The sequence below is a fragment of the Euprymna scolopes genome, chromosome 6 (genome assembly GCF_053919585.1).
Source record: "Euprymna scolopes isolate OS-2025 chromosome 6, ASM5391958v1, whole genome shotgun sequence".
In the NCBI taxonomy this organism is placed as follows: Eukaryota; Metazoa; Mollusca; class Cephalopoda; order Sepiida; family Sepiolidae; genus Euprymna; species Euprymna scolopes.
Window position 1 is genome coordinate 81,812,837 of NC_136487.1, and position 18,689 is coordinate 81,831,525.

The following is an 18,689-nucleotide window of genomic DNA, read 5'->3' on the forward strand; positions in this document are numbered from 1 at the left end:
AAAATGTGATGTTTATAAATACTGCGCGAGCCTTTCCTAATCTCACACAAAAACACACGTTCACATTTCAAGCTATATTACTTGCCATATACATACGCACACACAAAAATACGCGCCCACGTCCACACACATACATATATTCACGTTCGCATACATACACTCACATTCACGGGTATATACACACACGCTAATGTACACACATGTATTCACACACGCGCACACGTACGCACACAGATGAACGACGTCACTTCCTTTCAATGGAAATCCACACATGCGCAAAAGACACACCGGAAACAACTATAAAAGGAAGAGACAAGCTGTTTCTAACCCTTTTCCGACTAGCCTTCGAGGTGGGTGGTCGGTGCACCAGCCGCCGCCGTTTTGGCAGGCGCGCACACGCGTACCTCACACTACTTGCTACTATGTGGGGCAAAAACCTAACAGACCGTATGTACGCATTCTCACTCTTTCTCTCTCTATCTACTACTGGTCCCTGAGAACACCTTCGCGTAGCTGACTGCTAACTGACGTCAACCCTCTATCCTTTTCTTTGTCTACACGGTGGACTGCCATTTCTCGTTCTATTACATTACTCACTTCTCTTCCCACGCGCGAACAAACGATAGTGACCCGAACTTGAGATGAACACACATTTCCTTTTCTTTCTACAACACCAGTCCCACAACGAACATTAGTTACACCCACGCGGACATGAACACATGTTATATCTAAAACATTCATTCTTTCAACAGTAAATAAACGACACGTTTATCTTATCAATCAATTGAGTCTTTGTTTCCTCCATTTCCATTCGTTTCATTATTTTCTTGTAGCGAGTTAGGGTATTATTATATCCTGGTCCTCTACAATACTGCTAATTCTTGTGTGTCCACGTTTCAGTTTAATAATTATGTCAACTAATCAGTTTTTGTTAGATCACTGGAGTTAAGTGATGTCAAGCCTGGTCAATCCCAGACGGGTAACCATTTCAGAATATCAGGCATTTAATGTGGGAGGATAATGGTACATCTCTGGGTGGGGGGGGGCTGTTGAAAATAATCTCACCTATCCATGATTTACATGGCTCTAGTTTTGCATTATTCTTGTGCCAAGATGTTGAGTTGATGATGATGATTGGTGATACCCTGAAACTGCGGTATTAAGCTAAGTACATTTTATTAACATTTGTTATTGTTTCATATATTGTCAATATGCAAAACAAATTTGGATAATCATTACTGACATAAATTACTGGAGCTCGACTGATCTTCAATCTATGGCCACCCTTCAAAACTTTAGCAACAAATACTCGTCCCACTAAAAAAACTGCCAATAATTTCCCTTTCTCTTTCTCAGGGCCTAAAACTAAATGGAAATTCCCCAAGCAAAGTTTCTTTCATAGAACTGTTCATCTGTGGAACACAATACTATTGGGCTGCTTCCCAACTAAATATAATATGGTCGTTTTCAAGTCTATTATAAAAAAGTTCTTGTTAAGGTGCTCTTTTATAAAATTAGACCCTACCCAAGTTCCAACATTCCTGATTATTAAGGTGTTGTCTCACTGTCTACCCGATATTCATAAAGCTTTTTCCTTGAATCGCCTTTGGGACATGATAAGCGGTGACTGACTAGTAGAAAAAAATAAATAAAATAAAAAGGAATATACAGTTGAAAAATTAGTAAAAAAAATTCTACTTATTTGTGACCTTTTTGCATTAAAAAAATATATTAATAGAAGTTGTTTTTCAATTAGCAGACAAATTCATTCTGAAAAAGATAGCCATCTTTGTTTAGCCATTTGTTTGTATTAAACAAAACGGCTACTTTGCTCATAATCGATATTTACTCCAACTTAAAAGGTTCATAACTTATACTGATATTTTAATGCAAATAGGTCACAAATATGTAGGTGAATTGAAATAAATTTTTTTTAATTTCGCCACTCTATTTCTTTTAAAATAATTTGCACGTTCTTTTAAACTAAACTAAGTGGCTGACTATAGTCGAGGGCGAAATGAAGGCTTTCTTTCTGCTAGCTACGGAGGAGCGCTAATCACAGGATTACTTCACTTTCCTTTGATTCTCTCCTTATAATGCTGAGTGTTTATCAACGAGGCATTACATACAATTTTTTAAGTCTTTAGTATGACTCTACCAAGGATTAAACCTTAGTCTTCTGGCCAATTAACAAACACTCTTACTACGGGATGGAACGATAAAATTGTGGCCCTAGAAAAGATGACGATTCTATTTCTGTTTGAGAAAAACCGGTTTTTATTTTTGGTTGCAAACCATCTACTAGTTGGTCAGTTGTGTACAAATCCCAAGAACGATAGGAACCTTCTATCATGTTTGAAATGTTCAACATGAGAGGTTGGAGATGCCGTTGTACAACTCATGCTCTGTATCAATCCCTGTTATGACAGCAGGATCATTGTCAGCATCCTCAAAATGCAAATCCAGATGGTTCAACATTTGAGGGTACAGCTCAACAAAGTTTCTGGCTACGGTCATGGTCTTTGGTGTGATTTCAAGTGAGGGCCACATCATGCCACCGCACATCTTCAAAGTTGGCTTGAAAGTCAACACTAATGTGTACCTGGCTGTGCGGAAGAGTGTTGTGATCCCCTGGTGCAATCAGGTGGTCGCTGACAGACCCTGGGTGTGGCAGTAGGACTTAGCGCCGGCCCACAAAACCCAGGCTTGGCTTCAGAAGGAGTGCAAGGACTTTGTGCCCTTCTCACACTGCCCATCTCCTCCTCTGACCTGAATCTGCTAGACTACTTCGCTTTGTCATACATTGAGAACATCACCAACATGACCTCCCACAACACCAAAGCCAGCCTGATCGCCGCCATTCACTGAGTATTCGCTGAGGTCCTACCGGCGCTTGTGGAAAAGACATGCTCCCAGTTCTGGACCTGTGTCAAGGTGGTGATTGAAGCTGAAGGCGGCTACATTAAATAGATGTCAGCTTTACTACATAATCAAGTAACCTGAATTTAGTTTTTCAATAAATAAGGCTGTAGTGTTGTTTCTTTTAGGGCGACAAATTTATTGTTCCACACTGCACAATGTTTTAAGTCTTTAATATGACTTTTACCGAGGGTTGAATCCTAGTCTCTTGGCCCATTAACAAACACTCTTACTATTATATCAAATGGGCCGGTTACTATGTGATGAATATCCAAATTTGTAAAACAATAGGATAAAAAAATGTTTTTAAATAGAAAAAAAAAAACACAAACTTAAGGAACAATCTTTTAGCCCTTCAAATTCCAGCACCAATTTTAATAAAATTCAATAAACATAACGCCAATTTCTTTTTCCCCTCCTCCCTCCCCCACGATTTTTATTTTTATTTTTTATTTTTCTTTGAAAATTATCGTTTCACATCTTTAATTTTTTTTTTTTTAAACGTAGGTGATTTTTCAACCACAACATTCGCTTTTTTACATTTTTTTTTTGTTTGGTTTCAAAATTATCTTTATGTTCGAATACGTCATGAGAGTTTAATGAACAAAAAAAAAAAAAATGAAAAATATGTATTACTCCAATTAGCCACACTGATAATCCCTATTTACTTAACCCCTCCCCCCACAAGGACAGAGTAAGACACAAGGCTGATTTTAATGTGGAGAAAATCCGGTTTCTCAAATGAACGCTCTGGATTGGAAAAAAAAAATGCCTTAGCCTAGACGGATATCTCCTTCACTGACCGAGAACAGAAAAGCTTACATGTAATATCAGAGCAGATACTACACTTCAAAAATGAATCCTAGAGATGTCATTTATCTTCCTCCACAACAGGAAGATGTGACACGAGTCAAAAAATGGAATTAAAGAGCCAGCAACCGCAGAGGAGCGCCTGTAAAAAATGCACAAGCAGTCCTGTCAGCATTCCTCTGTAGAGGCGCCTCAAGCGATTAGCAATAAACTAACCTCTTCTCAAAGAGAGAAGGCAAAGCTTGGGAGGGTGGCCCCTCTAGAACTGCACAGGACTTGCGACTTACTGTAGTCAACAAGAAAAAGGCTAATTCGAAAATAGTCTAGACTCTGTTCATTGGTGCCGACGGGATGAGTTATAGAAATAACAAAACATGTGTCTGTAGATGACTATATTATATTTATGTATATATATATTCCTAAATAGCTATTTTCGCCTGACAATTTTTCAAGAGATATGCCAGAATAATTTGAATATATATGTATAAAAAAAGTAAAAGCCAGAAATATTCAAGTCAATAAAGAGTTCCACAAAAGGGAAATCAATGTGCTATTCAATAGCTTCAGCCTGAACACAACCCCATTTCGTTTCTGCAAGGCTGCCTTAAGATTTTATTGTAAATAGATGAAAAAAAAGATCAGGCAGTCTTGCTAATTTGTACAACTATCCTTGTCGAATAGTTGTACAAATTTTGTGTTGTTCAGTGAATGCCGCCCTACAATATCGACTTCATTGCAGCGTATTCTTGCGGAAAACTGTCAAGTGAAAATATGACTAATTAAAAAAATATACTTAATAATTTTTTTCATGTTCAAGTCTCATGATGTATCCACACATAAAAGAAATTTTAAACTGTGTATCGCTAAAATGTTATTTTTATTATATATATATATATATATATATATATATATATATATATATATATATATATAATTTTTTTTCAATTTTTTTTTCTTCATTATTTCAAGGGCCAAAGCTTCTAACTCTCTTTCGCATCTTCTTCTTTTTTCTCATCTGTTTCGTCTTTTCCTTTGTCGTCTGCTTCCTTGTCATCTTTTTCGTCGCCGACCACTACCTTCGACGAGTGAACTGCAGTCACCTCGGTGGTTGTCACCGTCACTGTAGTACCGTTCCCCTCAGTGTGGTGCTCTTCCGTCTTCGTTACGGTCGTGGTCTTGGTCGGTGTTGTTTCTGGTGCCGTTTCTTCTTTCTTCTCCTAAAAAACAAAAACAAAAAAAACCCAAAAAACAAATGAGAACGTGAGCAATGAAATGTCAAAATAGCCGGCGCTTTCAACATTATAAGAGAGCAATTCGAAAATCGAAATGGTACCTACGTAATTGTCATGTCGCAAATAGTAATATATCCAAAAATTATGTAAAACGATCAGGTAGAAAAATAATTATTGATGAAAAACAGCTTTATGGAGAACAAATGTGTAGGACATTTTGAATTGTGTTTGCACCACATGACGTAAGCAAAAGGGGAAGTAACTCAGTTGTAACAATTCTTCTATTCGCTCGATTTAACTCAATTGCGCATATCTGATACATTTCAACCAAGAGATCTTTTAAAGATCCTCACCATTCCTTTCTGTGCAATTGTTTGCATCTCTCTTGTACTTGGTTCACCAGGTATATTTTCCGGGTAGCTTTTGAAATTCTTTTTCATGAGTCTGGATTCTCCTATAATTACTGGAATGGTAGAGATCTTCCTAAGATTCAAGTTTTTCTTTTTTGTTTTTGAAATTGAAACTTGATCGATGAAGGTTGAGGATATGTGTTGCATGGAAAGAAATAGGAGACTGATGCAATGGTTGTGTATATGAATCTTAAAAACAATTTGTTATCTAATGACAGAAAAATATTAAATCTGTATAATATAGCGAAATGTACGCAGACGTTTTTGGTTTGGTCACATCGAAAAAAATAGATGAGAGTTTTTGGATGAGTAGATGTAGAACAATTGAGAGAGTGGAGTAGGGCTGAGGTGTAACATAGTGTGTACGGCACACATGTGAGAAAATCAGCAGCAGCCATAGGATACCTGACTAGGAAAAATATTAGCAACACCAGCTGTCTTAGCACATATGCAAATTAAGCAAGTGTGCACGTGCTGACGTCATGGGAAGGAGTAGAAAAAAAGGAGAAAGGACAGCATGTGGTCGAGCAAAACGTTGAGAAGCAAATTGTGTGCCTGGACGTGTGAAGTTAGGGCCGAGAAAGCGCTGGCTAATGGCTAGTGTGATGTGGTGGGGAGAGATACTTTTAAAAAGCACATGTTATATGGCAGAGTGTAGTAAAACACGCATGTGCGAAAAGACTTTTGAAAGATAATGAAATGCGTTATTGTTGGAAGAACCACAAATAAGTGCATTTCATTTGCACTAAAAAAATGGCAAAGCAGATTTTTATTTATTTATTTTTTGTTTGTTCCTTTGCGGCGGTACTACACAGGTGTGGGTCCAAGTGGTTGAAATGTAATAAAATGGTTCGAGTGTAACGGCCACATTACTAAGGAATACATGGGACAAATTGAAACGGGTGGATTTGGACAGATAATAATCTAGCCAGAGATAGGTTAGTTTGGAACACAATTTCTAAAAGCCGTCCAACACATGCCAGCATGTAAAACTGAATGTGATGATGGTTTCTGTGTGCGATAAAATCGGGAAATATTATTGGAAAAGAATCGCAGAAAAAAAAAGACAACATGAACACTGTTTCTGTGAGTTTCTTTAATAGAAAGGTTATCTTTACAAAGCAAAAATTCGCCCATGCATCGAGTATTGGGGCCACATCTGGGCTGGTGCATCTACCACTAGTCTCTCACTCTTAGATAGGGTCCCAAAGTCAGTTTCAAATCCAATAGGTCCTGCACTATTATAAAACCTCCAACCTCTATCCCATCGCCGCAATGTCGCATCCCTGTGTCAAGTACAGTAGAACCCCGGGATACAGCAGTAAAAATTAGTAACAAAATACAGCACAGTATATAATACACATGCATATAATCAAATAACATTATAAATAACACCGTAAGGGGGGGGAGCAAATATCGTAACCAGGTGCCGGAAAAACATTGTATTCCACATCGTAACTTGAAAAAACCGTATCCTAGAGCCACCATATACCGGGGTTCTACTGTACTTTAATAGAATATGCTTTGATGAACTCGTAACATTTGTGCCCCCTTGACGTACATACTTCCGACTAACCTGACAAGCAGCAAAATCCCACCCTTTAACCGTTGAGGTCCCTAGATGCGAGAAAGTCTTCTATTCTAACAGTTTCTTCCCTCTGCTAGACTTTAGAATTCCCTTCCTATTTCTTGCTACCCTGACTGTACTAATCTGCAGAAGTTTAAATGTAATGTGAACAGACATCTTGTTGCTCAACACACCACAGTCACCCATTAAACACAATCCTAAATATTAGCCTCTTTACATTCCAAGTGACAACATGGAGTGAAAAAAATTGTACTTTTTTAAGATTATGACATGCCGAACATATTGGCGTTAAAATTAACTTAGCATTGCGTATGAAATAGGAAAAAAAAAACATGTTTAGAATTAAGTGACACGACTTTTTTCTAGAAAAATGCCACATAGACGCTCTCTAAGTTAGTTCATCTAAAAGTTGGAACAGAGAATGATTAAGACGTCGTGAATAGTAGTTGGTTGTTGTAAAAGCAATAGAATTATGTTGCGAAATGTTTTAATTGTCTTAAATAATACTTCTATCTGCAAGTAACCATTTTTGATAGCATAACCTTTACAGGTAGCATTCAACTGTGTTTTTTTTCCTTTGGCCATGAACGATGTTTAGTTCCTTCCGGCCAGGTGGAAGTTTGTGTCAAGTTTATTTATTCCTGCTGAATGACGTTTTTGGTACACTCATCCTAGATATTCAACATATTCACCTGTAACAGTCAAGTTGCTATAATGTTAGTTTTTGCTAAAGACCATATTGTGTATAAACATCATGTAAAATAAAAACAAGGAAAAGTAGAATTTAGAGTGGGGGATCAGTTTCATATATATTTAATGTAAAATGTTTCCTAATTTCTGTCCCATTCTAATTTTTAAGGCAGTTAAGCAAATTTTTTAACTACTAATTCTACAAGGTCACAAAACCACACGTAAGTGCCTAAAAAGTAGATTCTCCTTCTCCCCAAATAAATAAATAACCACGGGATTTAGCTCATAGAGTAATTAAAATTAATTAACTGCCTTAAAACGCTAGACTGGCCTGATAATGGAAGATCATTTTATGAAAAATTCGCCTCATTCTTAATTCTAAAATAATCATATTTTTTTCCTCTTCTTCTTTCCATCAATTTTTTTTAGAGCGTTCACACGTAATCACATAAAAATAGAATCTATTTTTTAATGGGCGGGTGGGGTGATTTAGCAGATGATATTTATCTACAATTGTGCCAAAATATGAATTTCTTTCTGTACTGTAGACAGATCAGCGTTACTCAACTTTTGTATTCATGTGTCAACAAGAATAATGAAAAGGAGTTTGTAAGCAAGATCACAGTGTAGTATCTGTTCTGATGCTGGTACACTTTACCTTTTCGGTCCTCAGGCAATAGAGGAGAAATCCTTCATAATTGAGACAATTTTATTTTTGTTCCTATTCAGAGTGCCCCTTTTTGGGGAGCTGGACTTTCCCCACATTAAAAACCGACCTTGTGACTGACTCTGCCCTCGTGGGGAGGCAAGTAATTAGGAACGGTAATTGATGCCTTTACAAATAATAACTTTAACTTAGCTAATTAGAAAGTTTATTTTTTTGCGGAAAACTAAAGAGAAAGAGAGAGGGGAAGCGAGAGAGCGAGTGAAACACCCACCTCTCTATCCACCCCTTTCTCTTTTCACATATGCCTCATGCTTAGCAAGCGTGTATAGTTTACCTTGAGATGTTTTACTCATTTATTTGATTTGTTTGTTAAATAGCTTTAATTAGTTATTGTTAATATCGGCCAAACTATTGCGTATATGATCTAAAAATAAGACAGTGTAAGTTCAAATTAATACCACCAAACATTAATTTATTATGAACTGTTAAAAAATAATAATGCAAATTTGGCATTCAATGAATTCTCTCTTCTTAACCGTTCATCTGTACTGTATGTACACGAGGTCAAATTACTTTACTGTATTATTAATTTAAATCACAGTAACGCGTTTTAATGGTAATATAGCAGTTCTATTGATTTGAATTAAAAATATGAAAAGATTTCTCTACTATTATATAAAAGGAACTTTGTCTGTGAGTTCGTTCCCTACAGACTAGAAACGGGTAGGACAATTTTTTGAAATTTCACACGAATAAAGATAATTAGCATGTCTGACAGTGTTCGCAGATAGGTTTTGTATCTGAATGTATTTGATATGAATCGAAATAATCTGATGAAAGAAAAAACTTTGGATTTGGACCAAGTCAACAAGTCAACACCTTACACAGCCTAACATCACAAGTGCATTTGAGAAGTTTTATTACCACACAAGCCGAAAGGCTCGACATATAAAATCAACAGTAGATATGACAGGGGCGTGTTCGAAATGAATGTTTCTGTTTAGACCACGATTGAACCATGATACTTGACTTTTGCATTTTAAACTTTAATTCAAGCCATTATATATAAAAATAGTTTTATAAAATCAAAAGTAGGGTATATACAGTGCACTGTAGACTACAATGTATTGTGAAATAAGTCAGTGAGAGGCATGTGAAGCTTCCTCCCGCTGCACCGTGATGGGTCCCCAACTAGAGCAGACAATCAATCGATTTGATTGAAAAATGGGCGATTTCACTGATTTCGATGACAATAAAAATATGGGAGGGTGAAACATTCGTTGATCCTCATTCAATCCCAGGCAACGTCGGATCACCTTGCTAATAATGCATTAACGCTGGCTAAGTAGCTAATGACACAAACTGGAGACCATGGTGTATCAAGTTCTAATCCACAGGAACACTTTCATCGAAAATTCACACTTGACCTTGTGTCTAACCTCACAGAGAGGAAATAAATGGAATAATATACTATATGAGGCGCTGAATGTCATAACTCGGTAACCGCCATCGCGGCAAAATATCAAGTTAGTATATCATTTTATTCCCCATAGCCTCCTCTAACACGTACAAGAGTAGTTAGGGTCGAATTCAGACCAGAACATAGGAAGAACTCGACAAATTCTCAGTATACCCACCAAACCAAACTTTAACAGCATTTTTCTCCGTTTTTCGTTTGTCGTGCTTACTGAGTTATGAGATTCAGCGCTTCATATATAAGAAGAAAAAAAAAAAAACGGGATTAGGGCCCCAGGAACCACATAACTAGAAACCCTGTGCATGCTTATACGGTTTGATGTACACCCAGAAAGTTACCAATTATAGTAGGATAACCAACCATGGGGTGGAAGAAGTTTTGACGGGTTACACCGCTCATCATCACCAACAGGGGTGGGGCTCCAGTGGTGTCACTTATAACTGGGGAACCCTATGTGACTTAGAGCTACTGACTTGTCATGATAACACAGTATGGGAAATGGGGAGTTACAGGTTACATTGTTCACTCCCACAAATGGAAGTGAACCCCCATCGAGTCACTTATAATAGGGAAACCTAATTAGTGTTCATGTGTTTGTCTCAATAAAGATTCCCACTACTGCCCCCTCATGTTCGTTTGAGCAATTGCTCCTCTCACAAAGATGACCCGAGCAATGACGGGCCTGCCTGCGTGTCTATGTGTCTCTCTGTCTGTACATACATAGGGCGATATAATAAAGCTCAACGTCTGTGTATCTATCTTCCTGTACATCTATAAGATCAAAGGAAATATAAGATACAAAATGTATGTAGAAATAAATATCAGTCTAAAAGAATTAAAAAGTTACGATATATATATATATATATATATATATATATATATATATATATATATATATATATATATATATATAGTAATTCCAAAATCAGAAGATGAAAAAGATTTCACACTCATAGTATTTTAAATATGCTTATGTAGTACGTTTTACACGCGTTTCGTTGATTAGCCAAACAATTCATCAGAAACAGATCTGTTTTTTTTTTTTTTTTTTTTTTTTTGAAAAGAAAACAATTGGCGAGTTTTTTTTTTTCTTGGAATAAATGGTGATGCAAAAATATTGATAAAAAATTATGAAAATCTTTTAAAGTTCGCAAAATCATAAGAACAAAAAAGATCTTACTTATTACAGTGTATATAGACACACTTACTAACCCCTCCCACACACATTTGAATTCAAAGCCCACGATGAGACGTTATTTTACAGCGTCATATTTAATTTATCAGATCTCAGCCATACTTCTAAAGGTTTCGTATTTAGGTTCCAAATTAAAAGTAAGAAGTTATTCACAAACTCTAGGAAATGCTATTCGATAGAGCATAATATATATGATAAAGTATAATATATATATATATATATATATATATATATATATATATATATATATATATATATATATATATATATTTATACAGGGTGTCCATAAAGTCCGTGTGCGCCTTAAAATATTTATAATTTTATTTGTGATTGCAATAGAAATAACATGTAAAAATAAGTATATATATATATATATATATATATATATATATGCTCAAAAATACCTTTAAAATACGTAAAAGAAACTGATATTTTGTGAATATATATTAATGTCTAATACACTGTTACAATTTCACAAAAATTGTAGTTATCCAAATTTTTACGAATGATTTTTCCCCTTTGCATAAAACTAAATTAAACTCATATTACGACCGGTTACGTCAAATAGCTGTGTTCCAAAATTCATAATAATCAGTCAGTTAGTCTAAGAATGAATTTCTGTACATATGAATATGCAAACATATTTAACTTTATGAAGATAGAAATATGCTTACACACAAAACCAACATGCACCCACAAGGATACATAAATTAAATAAAGGACAAAGATGAAAAAAAAAATAGAACAAAACTATTTTTTAAATCTAACAGCAATTAGCCACGATATGCGATACATTACTGTTTAAATGCCCCAATAAACATTCCAACTACAACCAAATGTTCAATAATACACCAGAGAAAATCAATACTCTAATATACATACATGGTTTACTGAGAACGCAATTAATAATTCCTACATTTTCGCCTTAAAGAACTGAAGGAAACATTGCTTGAATCAATTATATTAAAAATTCCATTACACTCATATATTTATTTTACTCATATACTTATATATGTACGAGAATGACGAAATGGTGGTTCAGATGAATTTTACTTCAAGCATGAATAAAATCAACAGTCACCAGCAACAGCTTGTCTTCGATTTTGAATGAAATACAGAAATAAAAAGTTAGAATATTCAATAAATACCGATTGTATTGGCATTAAAACTAACCTGGAAGTTATTTTTGTTTCACTTTTGCTTTTACAGGGTAGAAGAATAAAGTTGTCGCCCTAAAGAAAACAACACTACAGCTTTATTTTAAAACTTTATTGAACAAATCAATTCAGGTAACTTGATTATGTAATACAGCTGACACCTATTCAATGTAGCCGCCTTCAGCCTCAATCACCGCAACGATACGGGTCCAGAACTGGGAGCATGCCTTTTCCACAAGCGCCGGTAGGACCTCGGCGAATACTCAGTGAATGGCTTTGGTGTTGTGGGAGGTCATGTTGGTGATGTTCTTGACGTATGACCAAACGAAGTAGCCAAGCGGGTTCAGGACAGGCGACGAGGGTGCCAGTGAGAATAGGGTGCAAAGTTGTAGCACTCCTTCTGAAGCCAAGCCTGGGTCTCTTTGGACTTGTGGGCTGCCACCGAGTCCTGCTGCCACACCCAGGGTCTGCGAACGGCCACCTGATTGCACCAGGGGATCACCACACTCTTTATTATATCCAGGTACACTTTGGTGTTGACTTTCAAACCAACTTCGGAGGTGTGAAGTGGCATGATGTGGCCCAATTTTCATCAAACGGAAATGAAATAATGGCGGCTTTTCTAGGGCGACAATTTCATCGTTCCACCCTGTATTTTTGGGTAGTTATTGAACTTTCTCGAATTTTGTTTCGGTTATTTTCCGTTTTGTATTGCCCCCTTTTATCGACATTAAGTCAGTTTTGTACACGATCTGTTTACAACTCTTTCAGAGCACTCATTTGCCTCAGATGTTTTAAATTCTTTCGTGGTCGATTCGATCACGTATGTGAATTTTTATCACGACAAAATCATATACAAGAATACTTTCGATTAAATTTGAAGTGATATAGTTACATTTCAGCCTCCACCCCCAATATTTTATTTTTTCAAATATTGTTTACCTCTAAAAAATTATTTCTTAAAAATATCCCAATAAATCAGAGAAAATAAGGAATCTCTTGAGCTTACTCTGCCGAAATTGGAGAATCGTCCAAAATAGCGAAATACAAGAATGTATTAGGATTTTATTTCCTTTTTTTATTGTATTTTTTTTTATCCCAAACAGTGCGACTTTAACATAAAGAGCTACTAGTTGGTACCAGATTTGCATGGATGATATGTAGGGAGTTGGACAGCGAGATGTCTATTGACACCACACTTGAACTTCTGCATACCAGTACCGTCAGTGAAGCAGGTTATTTCGGTTGAAAATGACTTTGATGCATTATAAGCTGCATCATTTAAGTCTGCATGTTAATTTTTAGAACAGTTTTGATAGACAAGGCAGGAATTATAAAATTCCTGCGAGAAATTGATCGTGTTTACAAAACTCGATTTTTTGATGTTGGACATTCCAATACTTCTATGGTGTGGCATTTGGCTTTGGTAGAGGCCATTTTGGAATGGTGATAGTTTCTTGGGTATTTTCAAGAACCACACCGGCATTTAATATTAATTGTTTATAAATGTTATGTTTAACAGAAGGAATAAAATGAATATATATATATATATATATATATATATATATATATATATATATATATACATACATATATATACATATATATATATATACATACATATATATACATATATATACATATATATACATATATATACACATATATACATATATATATACATATATATACATATATATACATACATATATATATACATATATATACATATATATATACATACATATATATATACATATATATATGCATATATATACATATATATGTATATATATACATATATATGTATATATATACATATATATGTATATATATACATATATATGTATATATATACATATATATGTATATATATACATATATATATATATACATATATATACACATATATATATGCATATATATACATATATATATGCATATATATACATATATATACATATATATATATTTCTGTAGAAATATGATTTTTTCAATTATATTTCACTTTTTATATATACAAATTCTTAACTTATGAAGCTCAATGTAATTACATAGCATATAACAAATACGCGACAGAAGTTTATATTCCAAATTTCATGATGTAGACCATCTTACAATTTATTCCTTCAATTCCGTTAAAGAAATAGCAACTATCAATCCATTAAAAAAAAAGAAAATGCATTTGGACATGATTACAAAGCTAACAGTTAGGTAAATGCAATTTCTCTTCCAATTTTCGGATTTTGTAATCATGTCCAAATAGGTTGATTTATTTTCTTTTGGTGGATTGATAGTTGCTATATCTTCTGCTGAGTCAAGGGCAAAGTAGACTCATTCATTGATATAAAAATTAAATGAATGATTTTGCGCTACGAAGCAGTTACTGTCAAGAATTGTAAGTATCAACGGAATTGAAGGAATAAATTGTAAGATGGTCAACATCATGAAATTTGGAATATAAACTTTTATCATTTATATATATATATATATATATATATATATATATATATGTCGCCACAATAAAACTACTGTTTCAGTTTTAAAAGACATCGTTAGGCAACAATATACCTCTGTTCTTACTCGAGGCCAGTCATTTAATGAAAATGAAAACGGAGTATAAAAATATAGAAAGAAGAAAAAAAAAAAAAAAGGAAAAAATGCCATCTAAAAAACATAAACAGAGTTTTGTAAACGAAAAATGAAGAAAAAAACCCCGAAATTTATAACAAAACATTTTTACACAAGAGAGAAGAAGAACCAGTTATTTCAATTATTCATACAAACACTTGTTTGGTGAAGAAAGTTGAGTTAATCACAAGTCAAAATATTCATAGTGTGAATAATGCGTATGTAAGTAATATACGTATGTGAGTATTTGGAAGCGTTGGCTTACTTTGTTCTTGTTGCTGTATGCATAGTTGTATTAAATAGCAATTCGTTTCTGTTCGCCTGACTCTTGTCACCTCTTTCGGCCCAAAGAGACGAAGTGGAGTTGAGCAGACGTTCTTGGATTCTTCCGTACACGTGCGGCTGGAGAAGGTTGACTGTTTGTTTTTTATATGAGTTTCTAACTTTGCGGTTGGCGTACTATTTTCACATGTACGTGTTACTTTTTGGGGGCTTGAAACGATTTTCATTGGTTGAAGATATTTTTAGGTACCACGTTCCTGTGAGAACTTGCTCGCCTTTGGGAGTGACGAAAAAAAAGCGAATTCCAAGAAAATGGGAGAAGAAAGAGTGCAGCAATTATTTGCTTTTAGCGTTCGTAGGAATCATTTTGCAATTAAATTGCCACAGTCCTGCTAATTTGAATAAACAATAAACATGATCTGATCAAATCTGATAAAGGATGTAGGGTTAAAAAATAGCTCTGTCTACACAACAGAGGTTGTCGATTTTAAAACTTTATAATAAAAAATCTGGAGTTCATTTTGGCTAATTTTTCATTCAAGTAAAAATATAAATTACTAGTAAAATAAGATAAAGAAATACTTACATCTATTGTGACCTCCTGATAAGATCCGGTCCGCTTAACTACAAAGAAACAAAAAAGGAATATATTAGACAAAAACAATTTTTTAAAGAACTCGCAGAGTTATCCGGTATCGCTCAGAATCCTAATTTCTTTTACAGAAATTATAAAAATAGAATCGAATAATCTACTTAATGTTATGATATTCTTGTTTATGGAAATAAAATAAAATCTAATTTGGGTTAATTTTTATCAATTTAATTATTTGATTTCGAGTCACATTGAATCTCTCGACAGCTCGAATAATATAACCTGTGTGAGCTACGTCTACAAATGAAACACAATAGTCTCTCAATTAGACTAGTTGACTCTCACCGTTGATCTATGATTGATTCTTCCGTTCAGTGTCTTTTGTGCCCTGTTGTTGACTGGTTCTTTAGTTCTTCCGCCAAGGCGTGCCATGACATCACCAGAGCAAGAAGCCCGACCAGATATATAGACAGAATTATTTGAGGTAATAACTTATGCATAGTGGGCAGGCCATGCTGCTTAGCTGGATATGCCACATGAAGGTTAAGGAGAGTAGAAAGTTAATCTTAGGTTTATGTTTGTCAGCCGCTTCTCTTATTTCGTCCTTTAATCCTCACATTCCAGGAGCGATGGTTTTGACAATAAAGGAAAAATTCCTGTTTTCTGGGTCAGAATCTATTCTATCTAACACTTATCGTTGACCAGTTTTTGACCTTGAAATATTTCTTTGTTTTTGCTCCTTACATAAAGTGGCTTCATGCCTAGTCTGGAACGATTTCCATAAAAAAAAAGGTTACAAAGTATGTCAGCAACTCTATTCTTTGCAGAAAGCTTTAAATCCCATCTCTGGATATAACTCTATGTGAGAATCGCCTCCGCTAGTTTGGTCATGTCAAGCACAAGAGTAGGTGGATAAACAGAACCTGCGTCATGGAAGTTGATAGTTTGTCTGGTATTGCCCCTCTCTATGCAAGACCTGTACTGTAACTATCAAGAACTTGAAAACTTAGCAACTTCAAGAGCGGAATATCATGGATCGAACTAAATGGTGGACAGACGTCCAAACAGCCGTCAAAAGATGGAAAGCTGTCTACATTTGAATAACAGCATTGAATACGATAGCTGAAATAGAGCAGTCAAAATCCATTTTTATTATCTCTAGTTTAAAACTCTTCCTGGCTATATTAAGTATTTTTTTAAAATAAACTGAAGTTAAATACAATATATACTTTGTAAAGAACACGGTGGGGAAATAAAAAGAAAAATTGGCTAGTTGGAATCAAATATAGATTTGTCAGATGCACATTTCAGGAAATAAATCGTCTTCACTTTATTATATAGAAGGAGAAAGGTGTGATTTTTGCCTTTTTAGTTTGAAATCTCTTTCAATACTTCTGAGTCCGAATATGACCTTGAACTACATTCGGTAATGAGGAATGTGCAGCCACTCCTTTGTAACTATTACTTCCAGGTCGCTTTAACCCGCAGTGATAGTCAAATCAGAGTCGCATCTATTGAATAAATAGGACCTCTCATTTGAAGACGAGTTACGAAATATTTAACCCTCATTTTGTCCTAAAATAATATGAAATGAGGCTGTCTAAAGTGGCAAGGCTTTATTTTGGGAACTTTGGAGAGCTTCTACTCTGCTTGCAATGTCGTCAGAAATAGAAAAAATTTCTCTGACCAGAACCCACATGATTTAGTTGACATTCGATTTTAGGAGTCACCTCTGACCCTTAGATGTCATTTTTAACTTTTCCATTGAAACAGAGATGTTTTTATGTAACAGCTTAACGTGTGGTCGCATGACTTTCATTAAAATGTCTTTCTTTTTTATTTATCTTCCCAGTAATACGAAAGAGGTTGACTAAATCGCTTTTGCTTTTTTTATATAAAATAATTTATAAGCTATTGTTGTATACTGAGTGTTTGTCAGAGTATATATGACTGTTAGAGAAATTAGACAAATTACAAAGTATATAAACATATAGACAATTTATACTATGGTTTATGCGATGTTTTCTCTGAATTTGAAAAAAAACCCAATTAAATCTATTTAAAACCGTGTAACTTGTTATTTGTGGTCTTTACAACTCAAAAACGATAATGCAGTGCTGTAAAGTGATTGAGTTTTTGTACCAGCTGAGAAAACCAAATAAAAGCTCTGACAAAGCGGGAAAATAGCAAACACAAAATCTACAAAATTTGTGGTAAGAAAACAACAAAAACAATACAAAAGGCACAAATAAGTGAACAGATAACTTGAAATCAGTTATTAAATACTTACTGAAACCGACCAACGGTACCGTCGCAAACGAACAAACAAACAAAAATAAATAAATCTCACTCGACTTTTTTTCTGTGTTAACAAAAGGCATTTATCATCGTTACTTTCCAAACAATGCCCTCTTCTTGTTTTTTTTTTTACGTTTATTTTATCTTCCATGAGATTAACAAAACTCTGCCGTCTCGAACCAGCTTAAAAGTATCCCACCGCTATCACGGGGCCACACGTCCATCTTGCCCAGCCGCACTTTCCTTCTCTCGACCTCAGGATAACTATAGCCAGCTATTTCTCGTCTTCGATTTACACGTCTATCTTTCCTAGTGTGCACTTTGCTTCTCCCTTCGACCATGTGCTGTCCCTTTTTTCTCTTTTTCTTATGATGTAATCTTGTGCACACTTGCTAATTTGCATAGTCTTCAAACGGCTGCTGCTAATACCTTCGCTAGCCATCTATCCTTCGGCTGTTGCTGATATTTTGACACGTGCTCATGCGCGCTCTCTTACATTAAAACCTTTGCTCACCATGTCAGCAACTTGGAGAGAACGTCTCTAAGGAATCCACAATGACCAAAACAATGAGCACCATTACAAAAATTTATGCAGTTTTAAATTCATGCTTGGGGTTTTATTACATTCCAGGAAGGTTTTAGTATTTTAGAAATTGATTTAATCGAATCAAAGTATTGGACAGTTAAGTAAACGGATGAGAAATAACATAATTGCATTACCAAATGTTTGTTACAAAAGAT

The 18,689-nt window shown here is 34.9% G+C and overlaps 1 protein-coding gene across 2 annotated transcripts in view; it reads right to left on the reverse strand.

Annotated features, from left to right (window-relative positions):
* Nucleotides 1-4,626: 4,626 nt before the first annotated feature.
* Nucleotides 4,627-18,689, reverse strand: part of LOC145277721 (uncharacterized) — a 60,808-nt gene continuing 46,745 nt past the window's right edge. For both annotated transcript variants that reach the window (XM_080129423.1, XM_080129421.1), the window contains 2 exons: nucleotides 15,645-15,682; nucleotides 4,627-4,946 (listed from right to left, as the gene is read on the reverse strand). In XM_080129423.1, the coding sequence (XP_079985549.1) occupies nucleotides 4,710-4,946; nucleotides 15,645-15,682 (275 nt within the window). In that variant the 3' untranslated portion in view covers nucleotides 4,627-4,709. The remainder of the gene's footprint in view (nucleotides 4,947-15,644; nucleotides 15,683-18,689) is intronic.